The sequence below is a fragment of the Typopeltis vanoorti genome, chromosome 16, assembly GCF_054136105.1.
Source record: "Typopeltis vanoorti isolate ZY-2024b chromosome 16, IOZ_Tvanoo_1.0, whole genome shotgun sequence".
Taxonomy (NCBI): Eukaryota; Metazoa; Arthropoda; class Arachnida; order Uropygi; family Thelyphonidae; genus Typopeltis; species Typopeltis vanoorti.
Genome location: NC_143564.1, coordinates 74,514,759 through 74,540,368, shown reverse-complemented (window position 1 = coordinate 74,540,368; position 25,610 = coordinate 74,514,759). Strand labels below are relative to the sequence as shown.

Genomic DNA, 25,610 nt, shown 5'->3' with positions numbered 1-25,610 from the left:
CCATAATGCAAAGCACATCTCCTTGCGGACATGCATAATGCTATGCATTAAGGGAAGGGCCACTACCCAGACCAGTTACCCTTTGTTCAAGTGCAGGGATACCTCTCCAAAAACTCATGGGATCCCCCGGATCACCTAATAATGAGCAACCCGCAGGATCAAAATTCAGAAACTCAGCATTGTTCCCCTCAGTATCAGGCTCACCCTGCCACTGAGAAGAACTCTGAGAACTGGTTGGCTCTACACCATGGCAGGCTCCCCCACCACTGAGCAGAGCTGCTCATTTGCTCATCTGGAAGGGTAACAGCAACAGCCGTGCCTCAGTTAACCTCACAGGCTACAGCATTACCCCCCCACACCGGTTTCGAACCTTTATTGAGGTCTCATCAGTAGGAGCCAGACCCAGAAGTGGTAATACTAAGGCAGAAGCAATGGAGAGGTCATATTTACTTATACGAGTTGGCAAAAGGTGTACCACCTTATTATTAAATTACTCTGGATTTAGAGAAAAATGTTGGAAGTTTATTTTCCACTTGGTTAGACTATAATAAATTTAGTTTAATCCTTTATCCAAGTGTAAGCAAACAAAGTTTGCACCTGAAGTATCTTCAGGACTGAGGCAACTCTTAGTAAAGGTTGCATTATGGGAGATACTGAGACAAGGAGTGATGAGAGCTTGGTCCACCTTTACTACAAGTTGCTTCAGTCCTGAAGATACTTCAGGTGCAAACTTTGTTTGCTTACACTTGGATAAAGGAAAAACAAAATTTATTATAGTCTAACCAAGTGGAAAATAAACTTCCAACATTTTTCTCTAAATCCAGAGTAATTTAATAATAAGATGGTACACCTTTTGGCAACTCATATAAGTAAATATGACCTCTCCATTGCTTCTGCCTTAGTATCATCACTTCTGGGTCTGGCTCCCACTGACGAGATCTCAATAAAGGTCGAAACCAGTCTGGGTAGTGGCCCTTCCTTTAATGCATAGCATTATACATGTCTGCAAGGAGATGTGCTTTGCATTATGGGAGATAGTGAGACAAGGAGTGATGAGAGCTTGGTCCACCTTTATTACGAGTTTCCTCAGTCCTGAAGATACTTCAGATGCAAACTTTGTTTTTTACACTTGGATAAAGGATTAAACTAAATTTATTATAGTCTAACCAAGTGGAAAATAAACTTCCAAGATTTTTTTTTCACCACAGGTCAGGCCAGTAGTTTTAACGGTTGACTAAATCAATGTAACTTCAGCATACAATATAGATTGTAGTGCAGCCTGTTTCTTCGTATGTATGTGTATGCTCCAGATGATGACCTTAACGTGAAGGTCGAAACATCGATTGATTATTTTGGTTTATATTAAACTGAAGTTTTACTCTAACACGGAAGTTGTTTCCATAATTTTTGAAAATGTACTCTGATCACCATGTAAGCATAAAGGAAAGAGGAAAGAAAATGATGATCGTCCCTATAGTAACAACCATCTGTATATTTTGTCTTAGTGGCCTGGATCTCACATCAGACTGTTTGAAATGAACAGCCACCATCCTGCCTATCTCCTATTCTTTTTGGCTGCAATTTATCTGATATCACCAGCAGTACCTCTCTTCCATCATATCTTCTGTATCATTCCTGAAAATAATAAACCCTTCACATTGTATACTTGTAATACAGCATCTGCTGTTAACCAAGTTTCACTAATGCCTATAACTTTTTGCATGGTTGTCAATGTAACCAACCAATGCCAAAAACTCTTCCCTCTTAATTCTAATGCTTCAGGTATTAGCATATAGAAAAGTCCTGAACTGACTACCCTATTCATTATTTTTACTTGTGAGACTACATTCCACATTTGTTAGTCATACTCACTCACCTCACGGGTGCCTTCAAACAGACACACACACATTCACCTGCATCCATCTAATTGCTTAAGTTTTTCTGAATTTTCAGCATGCTCAGTGAACAAAGCTCTTCTCTAGACACCAAATACCAAAACTATTTAGACGCAATCCATCAGCAATTATACAAATCCTTCTTTCATTCAAACTACTCAGGCCATAGGTCAATAAACTCTACATCATTCTTACTGCAAGCTACATTGATTCGTTTGCTATCAATGCACTCTCCATTTGCCTCTATTATAGCATGACAGGAGACTTCCAATCTTCATCTCCTCACACTCTGTTTTTGCTTCACCCAACAATTCCTTCACATCCTCCCTTGTAGAATACTTCTCACCTTTTAGTTCATTAATTTCCAGAAAGGAAATTAGTTCTTTCACCTTACCTTTTGCATCTGAATGGCATGACTAATATCCTAATTATTGCACCAGGGAAACATGAGTTTATTATACTTTCATTAAATACTCCTCAAATCATAATGTCTCTATACATAATTTTCTCCTTACTTTGTTTTTCTCATTTGTTCGCATGATCTCAATTCTTACCTCGGACTACCTACTTCTTTCTCTTACCAGCCCTACTAATCTTTTGATGCTTCTGCAACTTTTCGATTTCTCCATTTTATGATGTGAATGATAACATGCAAGTGCACTATTTCCTTATTTAGGTGTATTTTGTTTTCCTGTATTTCCACTGCAGCATGTTCAATATCAACTAAATCTCTGGCAATATAGAGGTTCTCACAATTTTTCTTAGTCTCTTCTCAAGTACACTTGCATAAATTTTACCTGGAACACTTTGCATAGAAATTCCTCAATAATTCTAACTTTCACTTTTATTCCACTTTTTATGGATGGGAACTATGAACTCTACTCCAATTTCATTGTGATGGCTTCTTGGAGAATGGACATATTAGAATCACGAGTGGTTTAATACCAGAAAATAACAATTCTAATCTATCAAGCCATCTGGAATTTGACCTTCTGAATTATGCATTGTAGCCACTGTAAAACTTTCATACCTCCATATTTGAGTATTTCTGGTCAAATATCATCTATTCCAGATGTCTTTCCACATTCAGGCTTTTGATGGCTTTTTTCCCCCTGCCTCTGGTATCGATATGTATTCCCATCAACATTCTTCTTGAATATTTTCTACTACTGTTCTGTCACTACTTGTTTCATATGACATATGAAATATTTCATATAAAATATTTCAGATGTTTTGAAGTAATTACTCCAAACATATGAAATATTTTTATATTTAGTTTTCATTTCTCCATTATCTTTCATTCCTTTTACAGTATTCTCCATCATTTCTAAGTTCTTCAATAGCCTTCAGAACATATTTTGCTTATTACAGCTGAATTTAAACACAGACCTCACCAAATCTACTGGATAAATTCACACCCCAACCAGCCATGATGTCTATAGATGTCCAGCAAATTCTGGATACGATTCTGTAACACCTATTGAATAACATGGATAAGAAGTGCAATTTGGTCTCTCTATTTCATCCACCATGGCTGGTAGAGAGGTTAATATGAGAATGGATTTCATTTAAACTGCAAAACAAATTAAGGATAGATACTTACTTCATAACAGTCATTCTGGGATATGCATTTAAAGAGTCTGCGTTGCATTTCAAGGAGGTCACAAAGCATATGTTTCCACTGATTTTCATCCAAAGGTGGCATTCTGAAATGAACAAAAATTAATATATAAGGTTGGAAATCATTATATACCTAAATGATGAATAGGGCATCAACTTATCAATAGCTTTACTGAATTTTATCACTGAACAGGCATTATCAATTGGTTGAAGCCTGCCTGCCTGCTCTGTATAGTTAGGAATGATCTGATTAGCTAAAATTATAATGTATGCAACTTCATATGAAATTTAATATAGTAAACAAACCTATGGAAGGCAATTCATTAAATGATAACTTCATTATGTGCATGTGTATGGTATCAACTGTATTAATAAGTTCATGATCTGGCATTATTCCTTGTTTGCAGCAATACTGAAATCCTGAAGAGTCATGTCTATAGAGAAGAAATTCTGAATGATCTAACCCTTAGCCCAACTATAACAGTAAACTTCTATGCTACTCTCCATTAAATAAAGCAAATTGCAGGCCTGGAAGTAGATTAAGAAATGCTTAATCTCAGCCTATCCAATGTTCAACTTATGTATTACAGATATGAGATGAGACCTAATGCAGAGAGTCAGGGAAAGATTGTCAAGGGAGGAATGCGGAAACTGTGTGTGAAAGTTCAGCTATGGTATACAAACATGATATAGATATGAATGGCTTTAAACTTAGTTATGCAACTGGCAAAGGGATGCAAATGTGAGTTTTGGGTTTGGACCTTTTGAGCATGTCTGGAGAGTAAAAATAGAAAGCTGGTCAAACAGATTGCATATCTAATTATAAGAATAAGTCAGGTGGTAATTTGTTATGTCTATATATAAATGCCAGGAGCATCAGAAACAAAGGGGTAGAGTTTGTTGCTTTATTGAATACCTTGTGGCTTAAGATTGTTGGTATTAGTGAAATCTGACTATCAGAATCAGATGTTGTAAATGGAATTGAGCATAATGGGTACACTATTTTTAGGAATGGCAGAAGAGATAGTAGAGGTGAGGGGGGGGGGATACTACTAATGATACCAGATGACCTAAGTCCAGTGAGGGTAAAAATGCAAGAAAATGATGATGTAGCAATAAGTTTGTGGCTATCTGGTATGAAGTGGGGGCTAACAGAATGAAATTTATGGTGGGGTGTTGCTACTGACACTATGGTGGGTTAGTTGTAAGGGACGATGAAATGCATTGCCAAATTAGGTTCATGGGCACTAAGCGAGTGATCATTATGGATGACTTTAATTATCCAAACATTGAGTGGGTAAAAGTGAAATCACATTGAACCGTTGCGAGACAACTTTCTCATGCAGCATGTGAAAGAGGGAACTCAAAGTCAATGAGTGTTACATGACTTTTTCACCACCAGTCATTGAGAGTGATCATGCCGTGCTTTCTTACGAGACATCTAATTATACTGATGAGCAGGTTACATGCTGAACTATAAAGCTGGAAATTATGATCAACTTAGGAAAATACTCTGTTAGGTCCCATGGTATTAGTTATTGAATGGGAAAGATGTTAGCAATGCATGGGAATCTTTGAAAAAGTGCTTAAATGAGATAATATCTGAATGTCTCCCTAGAGTTTGAAGAATAAATAGGGTGGGAGTGAAATGAAGGTACAACCTTATTTAGCAAGAGATCCATAAGAAGATGATGTGGAATGAATAAAAGAAAAAATGAATGTGGAAGATTAACTTTACTGAATGCAAATTGTACTCCAGTGTCAGAAGGTAATGAGATTGTATAATTAACCCTTTGTTTGGCAAATGGGTAAATCACAACAGAAAAAAAAATTTTTTTTTTAATAATTAGATACTACATGATACATAATTAGTCACTTTAATTACCAGCAGGTAAGAAAAGTGATAGATAATATAATAAATAAATAAATTTTATTTATTATATTTTTTAGTAATTATGCAATGTTGCTCTGAAGCAACATTATCCAGATTTGACATTACCATTGCTGAATGTGTTGGACAGAATAATTTCATTTCTTTTTATGAAAAGCTACAAAATTTCTTGTAGGCACAAAACACAAAACAAAATTACGTTTTGTACATCTTGGGGTGGAAAATCAATTTTTGCAATGTCAGCATTGATGTTATGCCCTGAGTTGGCCAGTGATCCATACAATCATAACATACATCCTGTATGGGTACTGGCGGTGCTACATTCTTCTTTGTCACTGGTTGATCTATTGATGGTCTTTCTGGCTTTCCTTTGTTTGAATGCATCAGTAATGTGAAGCCTGATTTGCTTTAGCAAGGTCTTTTGGTCTCATTTCTCTTTGATAAAATAGCTCTCTTCAATAAATCAATCTCAGGATGTGTGAATTATCCCCATCTGAAATATTTGGATTTGATGATGGCAAGACAGTTGCTCGATATTTTCTTTTTCCATAAACAAAACAAGCATTAAAATGTAGCATACCTCTGTTCTTTGCTTATAACTACAGTAGCAGGTAATCTCCCAGGACAGTAACTGTAATAGTAATGTTAACTAGAAGCAACATTAGCAGAAAACACAATTTTCCCACTCATCTCCTTCTCATACAAAAAAAAAAAAAAAAACTGCACTTGGAAAATGATATTCAGCTGTTTATATATCAAGAAAACACAATAACACTAACTTTGATACACTTCCTAGACTGCAAAACAAAAAAAAAAAGAAAATGGCACTGCTTTTCTTCCATTTCCCACTCCTCATCACAGTGAACAGATTGGTGCTCTTTGTTGGCAAAAAATGTGATTCAAAAAAGTGGTTCACTGTGCATCCATGAAGATGAATGTTACCCGGAAGCAATAAAGACAGCAATTGGGTGGAAACTCTAATTGGCCTAGGAATAGAACAACTGTAAACTATGTTGCCTTAGAGCCACACTCTCAAATAAAAAGTTAATGAGTTTTCACTTTGCTAACATATATCAACCAAGTGTACGTAACATGGTGCGTGAGAATGAGGTTTTGAACCAAATTGGCTACGCCTTTCACGTGTTTGTATGCAAACAGGGATGATACTGATATTCAGCACTTACCGAATGAATTGAATAGGCAGGGAATTTGAGCAAACGAAAATGGCTGTCATTTTAATGGAAGTAAGTATAAAGTTATGTACTTTGATGTGATGAGATTTCCAGTGGCTTATTATATTAGTCGGATTATGCTACAAGAAACTAATGAGGCTACGGATTTTGGTGTAATTGTGAATAGGAAATTGAAGTTCAAAGATCATATGCCAAAAAACTGCAAATGCAACTCAGAGGATAATTGAGATGAAGCAAACCTTGACATGCAAGGATAAGGAAGTCATTTAGCCTCTTGATAAGGCATGATAAGACTGCACCTGGACTACTGTATGTAGATTTGGTCTCCCAGATTCCAAGGGGATAAAGAACCTGTGGAAAGGATGCAAAGAAGAGTTACAAATATTACATCAGGATTATGAGGACAGATTGCAAGTACAGGTAACCCCTCGTATAACATGGATGTTAGGTTCCATAGAAATGCCGTGTTATATAAATCGCGTTATACGAGACTTAGATCACATAAAAAAAGTAGGATTAGGTTCCGAAATCATTTTTTTTAAAATTATATAAACAACAATGACATATCCAACAAAAACAATATTTTTATTTAATTCAGATAATTCATGTAAGTTAAGAAAAAACAAACTATGAGACAAATACGTAGTATAAAATTATAAAAATTACAAATTGTACATAAATTTCATTGCACATAATGCATAAATGTTTTAGATACAATAAAATAAAGTGCATATTTTAATCGTCATCGCTGTCTTCAGAAATAACATTTCATAGATGTTCTTTAAGTGGCTGGAGGTCATCACCACTTGAAATCTCTTGGACATCGTTTGTATAATTCTCATTGCATACTTCGGCTGGTTTAGTCATCAAGAAATCAGTAACAAGACTTTGCTTTCCACTATGCTGCAATTTTTTATTAAGTTCATAATATGGCACTAAACAAATATCCAATTGTCTCGTGAATTTCCCCGAACGCTCCATTGAGGGATCATTATCCGTAAAATAACTTCCTTGCCAAGTCCAATCCTGCTAATTTCTTTAAACTGAATTCTTTAACAGATTCATCATAATCAGAATCTTTGGAAGAACTTTCCCAGACTTTTGGTTCAACGACATCTATTAATTGTACCAGTTCCTCCTCGTTTAAATCTGTTTCTCCATCAATTAATTCACTAATTTCGTTTTCAACCATATCGCAAAAGTCCTCTCCACCAAAAATGTGTGCGACGTTTATTATACGACGTAGCTCGGCATCCACTGGAGGTACAAAATTTTGTTCTAGAACGGCACGACTTCAGACCATATTTTTTTCCAGCAAGCATTCAGCGTAGAGGATTGTAATTCCTTAATGGACAGAGAAATAATTTTTACACAATTCAAAACTGTTTCCACGCTTGAGGCAGTGTCGTGTTTGGATTAGATTCCATTTTTACCAAAATTAATTGAAATGTTCGCCGAACATAATATGACTTAAATGTTGATATTATTCCTTGGTTGAGTGGTTGAATAAGTGAAGTAGTATTAGGTGGCAAAAAAGTTATTTTAATATTTAGATGGCTTAAATTTGTTGGGTGGCCTGGTGCATTATCTAAAATTAGTAGAATTTTGAAATCCACATTCTTTTTCTTTGTGTAACTTTCTACATCGGGTGCAAAACACTTCAAAAACCAATTTTCAAACATGCTAGCTGTAAACCATGCCTTTTTGCTGGCCCGCCAATAAACAGGTAGGGTGGACTTGTCGAGCCCTTTTATCTGTTAGATATTGTCATCTGCGCCATTGTTATGTCATGACAGTTCTTTAATTTATGTTTGTATTGTGTTCTCCGACTTATATCTTTTATCTTATTCACAGTGAAATTGGCCACAATTTGGCCGATTCTTAGAAAGATTAAGTATATTAAATAACTTGACAAAGGGTAGACTTCTGAATAGAATCCAATTCTCAGCATTGACAGTCTGGAGTTACCTCCTATTCAGGTTCTGGCAATATTTATTTGATTAAGCTGCGCCAGCCAGATCCCTAGGTCAGAAATTCCTCTTAACCAAGGAATCTCAATCTTATCTATCTCTCTTAAAATACTTTAGTTTGCAGTCGTGGTCTCTGTCATATAATTCACTCCCACTCAAATTCAAATGTTAGCAAGCAGTGAATTGGATTCAAATCAAGGCACAAAACAGGTTAAGATAATCAAGATACGTTTATTAGATTCCAAAGATTACACATTTACAATAAAAAATACTCAATAGAAATAGAGTTATCTCTATTTCTATTGAGAAATAGAGTAATAGAGAAATAGAGAAATAATAGAGAGAATAAAAGAGAGAAATAATAGAGAGTAATAGAGAAATTGAGATATAGAGTAATAGAGAAATTGAGATATAGAGTAATAGAGTTAGAAATAGAGACATAACAACTGTAATTCACATATCACATCTAAGAATAGGCTCATTTCACTACACAAAATTCTAGCTAGCATCCTTTAAATATCCTTACTATCCTACACATATTCTTAAAACATTCACATCAATAACTCTATAGATCACATAGCAAAATAACTACTACTCATTCACACAAATACTAAGGAAACAGCCTTTAGATTCTAGACACTGGCATCTAAATCTCACTATAGCCCTTCGTACAAGTTTAGAGTTTTATAACCTAACATCTCGTTTCTTTCATAATACAATACTCCGTTCTTTCTTAACAAAGGAATTATAAAAGGGTTTTACATTACCACATTCCTGTAACTTATTCCGTCTATCCTTTCTATATAATTTCCCTCCAAATGTTCGATCTCGACCGTGGTGATTAACTCATGGGCTAGGCTTGGCTTTTATTGTTGTCCTTTCATCGCATTCTCGACTGAAAACAGCATGGCTTGAATCGACCCACATGGACGCATGTGGTGGCCAGTTTCTTCAGGCTTACTCAGAAGAGTGCCTAATATTTCTTCGTCTATTCCTTCTGCCCAACACCGCGAACCAACAGCAGAGAATAGCTACCCACTATCGCTTAGATCTCGAACTGGAACTTTTCCCGACTCTACCAAAAATTCTCCAGCAACTCCAGATGAAAAAACCTAAAAAGCCCTGAACGGGGGGACAAACCCATTTTATACCTCGTATCTCTAGCGCCCTCTTTCACCCAAAACTTTCTGCCCGATACTTTCTTTCTTGCGCCCGGCTCCTATTTTCATTCCTATCTTCCTGGAATACCTTGTACCTGTGCCGCGTCTTCACAGAAAACATTGTGCATGTGCCGTTTGCACGTAAACAATTTGCTGTCGGCTATACAATTTATCCGAAGTTGTCGTTAATGGACTTTCATCCTTCATTATTATGCTCTAACATATATCTTATAGAGAAACTTCTTACATTATAATCTTTTACAAATAAATCACATCCTTCACCTTTAATTAATATTACAAAGTTTGTATTAGTATAATTCTTTAAACAAAATTGGTATCTTCACTTATTTACAAGCATTTTCGTTATTGTTTTAACTAAATTTGTTGGATCTTGAAATTGGATTTCCTTGGAAAATAATTTTCCAAGGAAATCCTTTCATTCAAGATCCACCACATCACACAAGGATTTGAGGATCGGTTAATAAACATTGGTTTTGTCATGTAATCACCTGATGCATTACTACAAAACATTACAGTAATTCTATCTTTGGAAACTTTGAATCCAGGAGCTGATCTTTCATTCTTTGAAATATAGGTGCGTTTTGGCATTTTTTTCCAATATAACCCAGATTCATCTGCATTGAACAATTGATCTGCACTGTAACCACCTTCTTTAATGATTTTTAAAAGGTCTGCTGGATATTTCCGGGCAGCTTCAACGTCTGCTGATGCTGACTCTCTCTGGATGTTAAGATTATACAAAGCAAACCATGTTTTAAAGTTTTTGAACCAACCCTTACTGGCACAAAATCCATGCTGAGAGATTTCTTCTGAAGAATCTTGATCGAGTTCTTCTAAATGTTTATAAACTTTGAGAGCTTTTTGCTTAATGAGATGTCCATCCAAAGGAATTTTCTTTTGAGTGCAATCTTCTATCCAAATCATTAGAGATTTCTCCATTTTTTCTATTAAAATATCGCGAACACGAGCAACGTGCTTTGCACTCACCGTTGACCCAGCAATAACACTTTCTCGGATTTTATGTTCATTTTGTTTGATTGTTCTAATTGTTGATTCATTTAAATTCAGAGTCCTTGCAACAACTCCTGGTTTTTCCCCAATTTTCAACCGATCCAAGATTTGAATTTTTTCTTTGGGAGAAATGAATTTCCTCTTCAATGTTGGCTTTTTCCCTTTCGTTGCAGTTTTAGTGGCCATTACAATAAAAATAAACTTTTACATAAAAAAAAGCATTACATATGTATCTAACTCACCAGAAAATAAACTGCTCAGCTTGAGAATAACACACTTATGATTTTAAATGTGCTTTCCTGGCAGAAAACGAAGACAATTTTCAACAATAAACACTTTATACAGTAAATCCTAGATGGCGAATTCTCAGAGGTGGCACGTCTGAGAATTTTGCTGGCATGTCAACGATTTACAGGTGATATCCTTTGATGCGCTTATAAATTATTCAAGTTTTTTTTTAATTGTTACAATACATACAAACTGAAAGTTTATTACACAAGACGCAGCTATAAAGACGTGCATATGATTGGTGCGATATTAACAAAAGATCGCGCAACCCAAAGACAAAAGCAACCAATGAGTGTGGAGTTGAAATGCTAATTCTCTTCAATCGAATTCCATAACATCTGAAACTGTCATAACAACATTCACCATTAGTTTTAACACATTCACAACAGGGTGTCATTTATCGTTCCGATGGAACTTCTCATTACTGACTGGCTCAACTCGCATAAATGTTTCAACCCGTGGTTGAATTTTATGGCTTCTTGGCAGGCGAATTCACACATTCATTATATGGCATGTTTCAATTCTTGGTAGTCTTTTATTTTAAGTTAGCCTTTGTGATCTGTCATAATGACATCGAGAATTTCAAATGCAATAAGACAAACATTTATTTCATAATTGAAAAATTGAACAATAGTTTTTAGTTAGATACTGTGTTTCACTGCAACACATGGTTTTGCTTAAGTCTATACAGCATAGTTTCTGTGAGAGGGGGACATGTGGTTTATTAGTTAGCACTGTTTTTATTCCATCTGTCTCTAATTGCACTATTTGTTGAGAATGACATGGACTGCAAAAGCTTTTGTACAGTACCTTATTCAGTGATACAATACAACTAAATTCGATACTTATAACTACTTGCGCGATATGGGCAGACACAAATTTAAAGAAGATAAAATTTGATTTTTTTAAGTCCAGCGGTGAAAAATATAAAAATAAATAAATAAATAAGGGTTACTAGAAATTGTAGACTGCATTGAACAAGGGATACTACAATTTTTAGACCCCGTTATATTGAAACCGCGTTGTATAAGTACTGCGTTATACGATGGTTACCTGTATGTGGATTACAGACTCTGCTTAACAGGAGAAAGAAGGGCAATATGATAGAGGTCTATAAACCCTGAATAGGTATTATAGGATATTGTGTGATGAAATTTTTCATTATACGGAAGGTGGAGAGAGAGAGAGAGAGAGAGATGGGGGGGGGGAAAAGAATCCATGGAAGTTAAGTTTGTTTGTGGTCAAGAAAGAAGTAAAAGTTAGGTTTTTCACTCACAAAAAGTGAGTGCATCAAGTGTGAAAGAGTTTAAGGGAAGATATTACAGCTGGCTTGGGTGATGTATAGTCTCCCTTGTTAAGTACTGGACTTCCTGAACATCTCAGATGATAATGATATCTGAGTGGAATTCACATTAAAAATTAATCTGTCTTGAAATGTAATTGCATATTTACATGGAATAGCAAAAAAACTGTAAGTTAAATAAACACAATGAATTCTGCTTAAACCACAATTACAGCTACAGTAAGTGAGAGAATATGTTATTTTATGAGATGCAGATGGCAAAGTTCTACAAAAATTAAGAGTTTAGACATAATTTCAATGTGTGCTCTGTGAAAAATTGGAAACTAAAACAGAAGAGGAAAACTGCACCAATCAGGAGTGGCAGGCATAAATGCACAGAATATTGTTTTGTTTTTCTTTTCTCACTTTTTAAGTGAGAAAGAAAAAAAAATATTCGTGATGAGTCTCATAATCTAATTATCTGTGCAGTGCAGTATATGCAAATTATGATTATATATTGGATTCTCAGGTGCCTGTGTAGCCTTGTGCAAATGACATTTGCTTTCATCATGCTAAGCTTCCTGAAGAAAGACCACTGTATGTATGACAACTTGTCCATTGCAACTGATCTTTGATATAGACAATTTTTTCTCCCAGAAACTCAGGTTCTCACCCCATATTTCAAAAATTTGACCACAGATCTATTACAGAAAATAATACAAGTACTTAGCAAAGTACTATTTCAACACTTCATTGGTTAATATCAATGTTTTGATCAGCTGTCCCAGCCAAAGTCTGAGGTTAGAAGAGTGGAAAGCACCTCCAGTTATCAACAAATAGGTCATAGATTCAAATCTTAGTCCATGCATTGATGACAGAGAATGTTTTAAGAAAGAGATGAATTTTGTTACTTCATGTAAGATACCATGCCTATTAGAGAATGCTAGTGGCTAAAAAAAAATCATATTTTGGTTTCTAACAATGATTATCCAGATTATCTGTCAATTAGCCTACCTATATTTTGAGTAAATTTTCATGAGTGTAATTCACACAATAATAGTAACAAATTATGAAAATTTGATATAATTTCTGAGTAATAATGAAGACCTTTATATTTAAAAATAATGAAATTAGCAATTAAAACCTCACATGCAGGTGAGATTTCAACATTGTTATCTTTATTAATGATTTGGTGAACGAAGAATTTTTATTCCATGTCCTTTGGATAGGGCCTTTTAATTAAGAATAACCACATGTACATAAAAACTATAGCTTAGTTTTTCTCACATAGAGAGGGAATGTATATTATTTATGAAATTTCTTTGAATTTTTATATGTAGCTTTGGGAGGAAATAAGTGAGTTTCTATTTTCAGTCCAAATAATTCTGAGTTCTCATTTGTGGTGTAGAAAAATAAACCAACGCGTGTAAGATTTATCCATTGGAAAGTGCTAGTGACTAAAAAAAGTTTCATGTTTTGGTCTCTATCCATTGTTTTACTTCCCCATGTCTGATCTACACAATCTTCATAAACAAACCTTAGACATAGCATAATATAGCTTCAGCTAACCACATCAATAAAACCAAACACATATACATTTTTTTTTAGATGTGGATGCATTAGTGAACAGAATGCAGCAATGAGATAAATTTCACTGATGAAGACCGCTACCTCCATGTTGGAGGTCTGATGTGGCTTGAAAAAAGTTCTGTGCCTGGTCTCTAGAGCAGGATTCCTGGATTATGAATCAAATAAAAAACACAGAAAAAAAAAAAACATAAAATTAATAAAAATTTTAATAGTCCTTTTTCTACTCATAGTAGAAAAAGAACTATTAGTGTTTTTATAGTTGTAGCTATATGTATTTTTTATTTGATTATGAATCAAATAAAAAACACAGAAAAAAAAACATAAAATTAATAAAAATTTTAATAGTCCTTTTTCTACTTATAGTAGAAAAAGAACTATTAGTGTTTTTATAGTTGTAGCTATATATCTGCAACCTTTTTTGAGTGAAAGTTATAAAAAACATTTGTTAACCTATTCTATAGCTATAACTTTACATATGAGAGAGCACATTTACTTCTGTTGTTGCAGAGAGTGAAGATACTCTCACTTCTGTATTACAGTTGTGATGTTGAATAATCCTATGCCTTGGTTAGTCTTAACAATTTGCATGCTCATATATAATCAATAATAATACTGATAAACAATATTCCATCTGTTTTTAAGTGGTAAAAAATACTGGCAATGTATGTCCGGTGTTGGATCCTACTTCTTCTAAATCTTACCTTGGATTCGACATGATTACTATTACGATGTTCTTAACTAATTGATAAGTTGTAAGTTGATTTCTAATTCAAATATAAAGAAAATTTATATTTAAAGACTGCGCCACTTTATATCTGAATTAGTTCAAGAATTGAAGATAAACCAACTCACAACTATCTCTCCTTTTAGGTGTTAATATTATATATACTGGCCGAGTATATTTAACTTATTTATCACTCCCGCTTTGGTTCAAATATTTTATGAATGGTGCAGCAAAAGAGATTCAGGCAAAATACAACTTTTGATTAACAAAAACAAACATTTAGTTTAGAATCACAAATTATACACAAATTCAAAATCACTAATTAAGATATTACAAACGCTTTAGCTCTTCTGATAATATAGTCATACAAACTCAGGCATTGATCAGTTATCTGAAATACAGTCTTCACACAGTTCACTTAACACACTTAATAAAGCTTGATGTCATAAAATTCCTTAGTGATCATTAACATTAACATCTCAGTTTTTTTTTTTAAGTTTCAAATACAATTTATTGGTGGCAATACTTTTTTACAAGCTTACACTTTTAAATCTATGTTTCAGCTAACCTCCGCAACAGTTACTGTTAGTATAGGGATATTCTAGGAAGAAACACACTCATATTTCTGCATAGGAATATTAATGGTTAGAATTTTCTTACCGACAATTTTCCTTCTTCATATATTTATGTGCGAACACTTTTTGTAACTGTATACACTTTAATCAATTAACTGCACTCATTTAAAAAATAATCTTCTTAGAAATAACTGGATTAATTAACAGTCACAATACACACAATCAAACGTTCTTGCATAGATCAACCTGCTTGCACTACATTTGACATCACTTAACTAATTCAGTGTTCTACTAACAACTCTTGTACTAAGGTAATACACGATAATTCCTTAACTTGAAGTTTAATATGCACAGTTGCCTACTCCTTAGACGTCAATTTAATCCTTTAGGTACCATAATTCTTAACACCGCTATCATTAAACTCAACTTTGTTGCCTCTAATTATTCTCTAGTTACTTCGTGCTATGCTTCAAGTTTCCGTGTGTCCTTGAAAGGTCAGCCCTGAAATTAAATCTCAACTCAAGTATTGCTAGTCTATTTAGTAGTCACTCAGCTGTTTTCCATAGCTATAATTGTTATTCTATACCTTATTAGCTAACTGCTTCTCAACTAGTAGACTTTATTTAGCTGCTTGAGTGACTTGCCGACTCGCTATTATCGCACTGTGATTCCCGAATGCTCCGATTCCAACCTAATGCCAATCTCTCTCTCTAATAAATCTCTAATGCTAATAATCTCATTTCAGCGTTCATCGCTTTTTATATCCATTCTTCCCGCCTAAATTGTTCTCGTGATTTCTCTAACTAAAACTCTTTTCAATAAGCTTTCTCCTCACGTGGTGTTCCAAAAACGTGCTCGCTTACTTACATGCGTCTCCATGACAACAAAACAAAACATAATAAAATTGAGCTATTACATAACGTTAAATTTCTACAAACAGGAATAAATAGAGAATATTTACATTTCAATAATGTGCAGTTAAATTATCAAATACAAACTCTTATAATATCAACATAGTAATAATTAAAATAGCTTGATAGTATTTAATACAGTCTTTTCATTATTAATACATATATCTTTGTTTAAATAATTAAATATTAGACAAAATTAAAGTAGTTATATGAATATTAAATTGTAAAATAAGTTGTTTACATTAAATAATATTTACAAGTCTAGCCTATGTGATGGGAGATCATGTTGAATTCTGAAACAAATAATAATTACTAAAATCTCTATATAATCAGAATCCAACACCGGTTAACATAAGTCATAACTGAGATGATGCTCAAATTTTGGAAAGGCTAGTTGGTGATTGTTTGATGTAACGTACAATGTACTTCCAGTAACCTTTCTATGGAAATTTATCATTAGCATATCATATCCACTTTTCTTCTAAGATCTGTTTGAAATGGTATTGGGAGGTGCAGGAATGAACAGCACATCTAGATCTTTCTGATCATATATACTGCTCTGAAATAAAAAGTTGTTAAAACAGAGATAAAATAAAATGACTGTATTAAGTAGAGAGTGAACTTGAAGTAACACTATGATTTCTCTGTTGAAATCTGAAATCTTACAAAGCATGGTTCACGTACAGTAGTAGCAGAGAATACTAGTATAGTTCCTTACCAATATTAGATGTGATAAGTTGTCTCTGCATGACCATGACATCACACACTGATACCAAGTGAAAAACAAAATCTGTTCTCATTCACAGAGACCATATTTTTGTACCCCTTCCCTCCTTTTCAAAATAGTGAGGTTTGTGTCCACACTGATAAACTCAGGAAATTTAAAGATTGCAGCAATTTTACTTGAACTTTACATAATTGAAGATGAAAAATAGAAAACAAACGTGCTCTAGAAACTGTGATAAAGAGTTAAAACTGACAGGTCTATCTAAAGAAAGGAACAGACTATACTACATTCAAATTTGGAAGAGGTTTAAAGAATAGTAATAATTGTCATTGTTGACAAGAATATGTCCAAAAGAAATTAGCAACTCAAAAAGGAGACTGCAAAAAGTATTCTCCTTTCTAAGTAGTTTTATTACTAATTTTAATATTAGGTACACCTCATTATGTTTAAGATTCTCAGAGAAAATTGTTGTTCTTAGAAAAATTACATTTTGGTTTGATGACAGAAAGAAGTTCATTTAGCACTGGTTTTTTTATTCTGTACAACTGGAATAAAAGTTTAATAAAACTAAATTGGATAACTCTATAATTCTCTGACAAAAGGGCTTCTCTTTCCATATACATGGAAGTCATGGAAGCTGCACATGTAAATTGATGCCTGCAAACACACTCTACTGTCAGAGAGAACAATTCACAGTTTTCCACTGCTGAAATAGTACTGATTCTGAATTAACATATTCTTGGCATTTCTGAATACCGTAATTTTTTAAGACTTGTCATGCTTTACTCTGCCAATGCAAAATGCAAATTACCTACAAGATTTTCTTCATTATAATTGAAATTAGAGCCCAAAAGGAAAAGTTCATTAGTAACTAAATGCATTAAGGTAATATCATGTGATTTAATTACTATGAATAAATAATTAGCATTACACTGAATAGATTACAAGAGCATCACCAGAAAGAGAAAAAGAGATAAGCTGATAACATTTAAAACTGATGTGTCATGCAGAATGTGACATGCTGCTGATTATAATAATGAATATCAGGACCACATCAAATTCTTGGAATGCAATAAGCATGATATTAACCATTAATATCAGCAATAAAGTTTTTTGGAATCATATCATGATTCTGCATTCAAACAGATTTGAATTCGATCATAATACTGTTCAACCAGTGTGACATGCCAATCTCAAATTTCTGGGAAATAATCATGATTAATGTAGACCTGCATTGAATTAGAAAAACTAACCACAGTTTCCTTGGGACTTGAATAATGAATTCTATATTTACTTAGCTGTGACTAACGCATGAGTAAGTAAATGAATACAATGTGGCATGTCACTTTTGAATACTATTGACCAATCTTTTATTTACACCTTGTAACAAGGAATAAATATACAAGAGATAATAAATTATATATATGGGGTGTGATCATGCATGATCAATGATGTTATGATTAATGTATGGGTGAAATAGCTGTGAGAATGGAATTGACAGAGTTTGAAAGAGGCATTGTAATAGGATAGGATGCCAAGTTGTACAAAAACATTCAAAACAGTTCTGAGTGTTCTGAATGAGTTTACAATATGGGTTTCCATGGCAGGAATGCAATATGCAAGCCCCACATTATCCAAAGCAACATACAGCATCATCTTCAGTAGTGCAACGAGAGTGTAAGCTTGTAAATCTGTGTTATGGAGTGACAAATCATGCTACACCCTCTACCAAGGAGATGATTAGGTGTGGATGTGGTAGATGCCCAGTGAATATCCCTTAAAAGAGTGTAACCCCAATTATGAAATTCAGAGGTGGTGGTGGTGGTGTGATGGTAAGGTCCTGTTTTTCCTGGTTTTTGCTTTAGAATTCCAAGGGATATGTGAACATTCTGTACAATGATTTCCTACTTTGTGGCAGTTCTATGGAAGAGACCATTGTCTCTTCTCTTTCAGCAAGACAATGCACTGTGTCATAATGCTGCTGCTGCTGTAATTGCATGGTTTGTAGACATGGATATCATCACACTTGACTGGCTTCTACAGAGCCCTGATCTCAACCATACTGAACATCTATGGGATGAACTGGAGCATCGAGTGAAGTCAAGGGACATCCTCCCCACAAAAGTTCAGGCTCTCATTACATGCCTACAGATTTCCATTGATCACTATCATACACTTGTGAAAAGTATGCCCTGTAGGAGTGCTCCAGTCATTGCAGTGAAAGGAGAGTCTACTTCTTATCAAAGTGGACAGTATGGCTTTATGTTGGAGGTTTAATGGATTTTTTACAAGCCTCTACACAAGAAGGACAGTATGGCTGTTTGTTCCTCACACTATAGTGTCTGTCGACTTCTTTCCAAGCAGTGTATATATATTTTATGAAATGCGATCTGACACTTTACTGCACTTGCATTTTTGCTTTGTCCTTTGCAAGATTTATTTGTTGCAGTGCATCTGTTGATTTAACAAAAAAACAAATTTTACAGTTCTTATTATAAAAACACTGGAGTGGTAACAGAATTCAGATTCATTATACATATATCAGAAAACAGAGTCTTTACTATGAATAACATAGCATAATCCAGTAAAAGAAATTTCACAAAGATGGACCTAATTATCTATTAGGAATAATAACACTTAAATGAGTGGCAGGTAAATGAGAATAAAATTATTAGAAGTGACATTTTCTGATTACTATAACTGTTATTGTTTCACTTTGACATATAAAGAAGAAGGCTAAAACCTCCCTTGGAAATGACAGTAATTTCCTCTTTACCAATGCAAAGCAAAGCTACTAATTATTCTATAAATGTACTCAGGGATGGATTCAGCAGATTAACAGATGATTGGGAAAAAAAACTGATTAGGTTTTCTTCAACAAGAAATATAGTGAACAGTTTTTTTAAATTAAGATAAACTACAGGAAAACAACCAACTTTTATTATTTTCTTATTTTACCTTTAATTTTACACACACACACACGGTAAAATATATTTTTTATATTATTGGTGGACAAATGAAAAATTTCCACAAATCACATTTTTTTAATGGATATTAAAACGTGTGATTATTAGTGAAAAAGGGATAAGAATGAAATTGTTTATTACATATGGAGAAGGGGGGTACAGACATAATGGAGCAGAAATAAAGTGTGGCCAGATGCCAAAAAGAATAGTCACTAAAATTTCATTATTATAATCCTTCTTCTTTCATGAAGATATAGGCTAAAAGCCTGTTTTTACATCATAATGACCATATTTTCATTCTCTTTTTGGGTCTTCCTACATCTCTTTTTCCCTTTGGTTTATACTTTACTTCTTTTGGTATCCTTCCCTCCTCCATTCTTTGTATATCTTCTCTCCAACTCATTTGGTGTTCTTTTATTTTATCATTTATTGCTTATATTTGTAATTCCTTCCTGATTTCATCATTTTGTATTCTATCCATACTTGAATATCCTTCAACTGCTCTAAGAAATTTCATTTCGGCTGCTTGTATTATACTTTCATCTTTTTTTTTTTTTCTCTATATTCAACTTTCTGATCCATACAGTATTGTTGGTACTGCCATAACTTTATAAAATTTTAATTGTGTTTCTTTCCATGTTTTGTCTTTTGTTGTTTATCTTATAGTATCACACATTGCTTGAAAATGGTGTAACTTATCGTTATATCATTATTTATATTAAATGTCACATCCTAAATATGAAAATTGGTTACTTGTTCTAGGGTTTGATTTTCAATTACTATTTTCGTTCATACCGGATATTTACCCAAGAATGCCATAGTCATAGTCTTAGTTTTGTTTAATAAGATTTGTAAATTGTATTCACTGCTTAATTGCTGTATAGTGAATGGATCTCTATAAAATTGCCTTCTAATTTTTGTATAATTACTTGATCATCTGAAAAAGTATTGTAAACATCAATCTACATACAACAGTAAACACTATTGTATGTAGACTGATGTTTATTCCTGGGTTTACTACAGATTTCTGCTTCCTTATTAGATTGTCTCTCTCTCTCTCTCTCTCTCTATATATATATATATATATTAAATAAAGTAGAAGAAAGGCTACATCCTTGTTGGACCCTTGATTAGTTTCTATTTGTTCTGCTATGTATTAATTGATACATATTGTTGTATTTTTATATAGGCTTTTAATTGCATTTTGATAACTGTTTGGATAGCCTCAGTCTTCTATTTATATTTCACCATTTTTTTCTGTTAACTCAGTCAAAGGCTTTTTCATAATCTCATGAATGCTACATGAATCTATAAATTAAATTCTCATCTTTTTTCTATGAGTAGTTTTGGTGTGAATACATCATCAATGCAACTTCTAACTTTCTTAAATCCAGCCTGTTCCTCTAATAATGAACTAAGAACAATAGTAGCAAATCTTTTATTTAATATTATTTTTATTACGGGCAACTCGAAGGAGTCCACAGACTCATTGAGGGAGGCCCTTTTTACAATATAAATTTACATGCTATATTTAATAAGCTGATACCTCTGTAATTTTCATACACTTCAATTTCTCTTCTTAAAAACTGATATTATTTTAGCCTTTTTCCATTCTTGGGGTATATTGCAGGTAATTCAACAACTATTAACAGGTTGAGGAATCTTATTTTAAAAGAGATACTATCCTTAATTTTAAAATACATACCAACTTAACACTCAGATAATTCCATCTGTTCCTACTTTCTATTTTTTTTTTTTTGTTGTTGATAAAGCTTGTTCCAATACCATCGTCAGTAAGTCTATTTTTGTATGACTTAACAATTATATATTTAGTTTAATCCTTTATCTAAGTGTAAGCAAACAAAGTTTGCACCTGAAGTATTTTCAGGACTGGGGCAATTCATGGTAAAGGTGGTATAAGTTCTGATCACTTGCCTTAGTACTCGATAATGCAAAGCATATATCCTTATTATTATTATTATTCGACACCTTCAGGGAGTACAAGGACTCATCAAGGGAGAGCACCTGCTCTACAACTCTGTCTTCACCATTCAATCACCAACTGACTGCAACTATACCAACGCCATCTACCATATTTTCACAGACAATCACAAGCATCCATGTCCACATCGGGATTCGAACCCACAGGCTTTTGGCTGGAGAGCAGATACAATATCCACTCGGCCAACCAGGCTGGCCTGGTTGGCCGAGTGGATTATGGCCATTATGTATAATGCTGAAATTATGTATAAATGTCGAAACCGGTCTGGATCATGAACTTTTCCATAATGCAATGCATTATGGAAAAGTTCACAACCCAGACTGGTTTCGACATTTATTGATGTCTTGTCAATGGGAGCCAGACCCAGAGGTGGTGATACTAAGGTGGAAGTAATAATACAGAAGTCATATCACCATATACCAGTTGCCAAAATGTGTCAACACCTCACTATTAAAATTCTCTGGATTAGAAATAGTTAATCACGCTACAGGCCAGGACATATATGTATGTCCACATTTCCATGGATGCGAAGCGCATATTAAAATTGTAATACCATTGATATTACATTGAAATTTATGATGGATATGAAGCTTTTCAGGATTCGTATTTGATCTTTAATGGCTGGTAAGGTGGTTACTGGAATTTTTTTTATTTGGCTATGCTACCAATCATATATTTCCCTTTATTCATCAAGGCAAATATATAATTATCTATAATAATTCATCATTATTATCTCTAATCCAGAGATTTTAATAATAAGGTGTTGACACCTTTTGGCAATTGGTATGTAGTGATATGATTTCTGCATGGCTTCAACCTTAGTAATGCCACCTCTGGGTCTGGCTCCCACTGATGAGACCTCAATAAAGGTCGAAACCAGTCTAGTAGTGATTTTTTTCCATAATGCATAGCATTATAAATACCCATAAGGATATGTGCTTTGCATTATGGGATACCAAGGCAAGTGATCAGAACTTATACCATGTTTGCCACGAGTTGCCCCAGTCCTGAAAATACTTCAGTTGCCAACTTTGTTTGCTTACACTTGGATAAAGGATTAAATCAAATATATAACTGGTAGCATAGCCAAGCGAAAAAACTTCCATTGTATTGGTAACATTTTTATTTTCTATTTCTTCATTACTAAGAGATGGATTGTACCACAGTTGCTTGTATATACATTGTTCTTTTGAGATTCCTGAAATTTCTGCAACATCTTTTTCTGATTTATTCAGTTTCATTAATTTATAAGCCATATTTTGGTGGCCATGTAGATCATTTTCAATATTACTAATAAATATATATCCCAAAAATCTTGATAAGATTTACAATGTTTTTTTACAACATTTCTTTTATTTCTATAATCTAGTGATTCTAGTGTTTCTTTCTGCAAGTTTAGCTTGTAAGATTTTTGTTTTTCTTCTGTAGCTGTTGCTATTTCATCATTCTAAATTTTCAGTCCTTTCTTTCTTTAGAACCTCTTCTACTGTTTGCTTTATTAATTTTCTTATATTTACTCATTCCTCATTTATATCAGAAGAAACAAGAATTTGAGCAGAATCAATTGGTTTGATATAGATTCCTAATACTATCTTCCTGAAGTAGGTAAGTTTTGTAGTTTCTTTCTACATTTTTCTTTTCTTTAGATTCTCAAGGTTTCATGATTTCCATTTTGTTTGTATTGCTATTTATGAGACTACCACATAATGATTCAAATATATGCCATTGCCTCTACAATCTGTTGTGTCTCTTACTTGTGAAGATAGCCTTTTTGTTAATGATTATATAGCCTATTAACCACCCTACCGGCCGAGGTGGATGAAATAGCCCAAGATCACCTTAGCATTTTTCATGGATCAAAACTTCATCAGTATTCTACCTTTCAACATGTAATTATCCCCTCCTCTGCCATTAATCCCTTAACAGTGATTTTAGAGCCATTAGCTGATTAATTGTGGTGGAGTGATCTTTGTGTCACTTATCTTTATGTGTACTGTGTTACTTGAATTTCCTTCACTATCCTACAATATTTTGACTTTTTTGGCTGCACAATTTATTTATTACCTCTTTCCAAAAATAAAAACAAAATCACATGTACAAAAATAAATAATCAATCCTGAAATGACCACAGATCAGCCTTTTCAATGAATCTATTTAGTAGTAGTAAATTTGCTGTCTTTTATTCTTCACATTAGTGCAGCAAAACAAGAAAACTTGATGTTCTTTCACTTATACTGACAATATAGAAGCAATTTTTTTGTAAATTTTCAAATGTTTATTTGCATTGAAAATATTATGTCAAATATTTATATTTTTAAATAACATTTATTGAAATAAATATGACCTTTTGCTTTCTTTCCTTGCAAAATACCATTATGCAAATATATGGAACCTTTCAGTTTTAGAAACAAATTTGTTCTTTTGTTTTTATGAACAACAAATGATGTTAAACTGCATTACTTTCTGATTGCGAGTCTTTTTTAGTATAAAATATTTATATACAATGATATTTTAACAGGAAAACGGTTTGCTTTTGTTTTTTGCTTAAAATTGCAAAAGATTTTTATTTTATTTTATTTTTATTTTTTTAATTTTTAGGATGCACATTAGTATAATATGTAGAATATACTAATGTGCCTATATGGAATGATTTTCAAAATTTATGCTCATTTTGTAAATTTTCTATTAGTCTGAAAGCTTTCACAGACACTATTCAAAATCTATTACTTTATTTTACCATTTTGACAAAAGAAATAAGGCAATAATATTGTTGCACCGTCGAAGCTTCTAATTCTGTACTATTTATTGGCAATCTAAAATCAGCTGTTGAGCTGTCTGCTGAAATTATTCTAAAACTTAGAATAATTTCAGAGAATAATACAGAATGATCAGAGAGAGACCATCGCAGCATACTCTCTCTCTGGAAGAATCATAGACTTGGGAACCATAATCAAGTTTGGATTTAATCAGTGTACTGTGCAGATGAAGCAAAATCATCTATAAGCACCTCAATTAGTGGAAGATGGGTTGCAATGGATGTGCACTGTTTTGCATTACTTATCTTGAAAGTGATGTATGTGAAGAAGAAAACTGAGTTTCTTGCTGAATACGATCCCAAAGAACTTGGCTTCTGGTGCAATGGGATTAAGATTTATCCTAGTCTGAGTTTTGAGTCAGGATAGAGACCACATCTGTAGCAAGATCACACAGAAAATCGCTTCTGCTGTGAAAATCTGAACCCATTTCAAAGCACCCATTTTGAAAGATGTTCAATGGTCTGCTGTAGCTGTCTTTCTATGGTCATTATATTACATGAATGATAGAAAATAGTAGTCATCCACACAGAGAACATTACTTACAATTAGAGGAATCTGTTCAGTTATCAGGTTAACACTGATTGTAATTGATGTCTACTTGCCATTACTTCTTTGCTTTTGGTTCATCTTGTTATAGACGATGCATTTTGGATATAGGATTCCTTCTAGCTCTGACAACAGATGTTGTGCGTGCGTGCATGCGTGGGTGCGTGCGTGCATGCTGCTCAGGCTAAAGCACACTTGGAAACTACTGTCTTTCTCTCTGAAGATGCATTTTGGAGACAGGATTCCTTTTAGCTGTTAGGTGGCTGGAAAGCTTTTGATAAAAAGTGGGAGATTCCCTTGGATACCAAAAATTGTAAATCTTTCAATATTCCAAGTATCCAAGAAGTGTCATGTACTTTTTTTCCATATCAAAGACTGATAACCTAAGTGCTCATGTTTTAGGAAGATAGAAAAGATTGTTT

At 33.7% G+C, this 25,610-nt stretch overlaps 1 protein-coding gene across 1 annotated transcript in view; it reads right to left on the bottom strand.

The window, feature by feature from the left end:
* The window catches only part of LOC150098133 (NBAS subunit of NRZ tethering complex-like), a 1,063,858-nt gene that overhangs the window by 488,318 nt on the left and 549,930 nt on the right, over positions 1-25,610 (bottom strand). Inside the window, exon 30 of the mRNA XM_090406267.1 lies at positions 3,499-3,601. Within this exon, the coding sequence (XP_090262393.1) occupies positions 3,499-3,601 (103 nt within the window). The remainder of the gene's footprint in view (positions 1-3,498; positions 3,602-25,610) is intronic.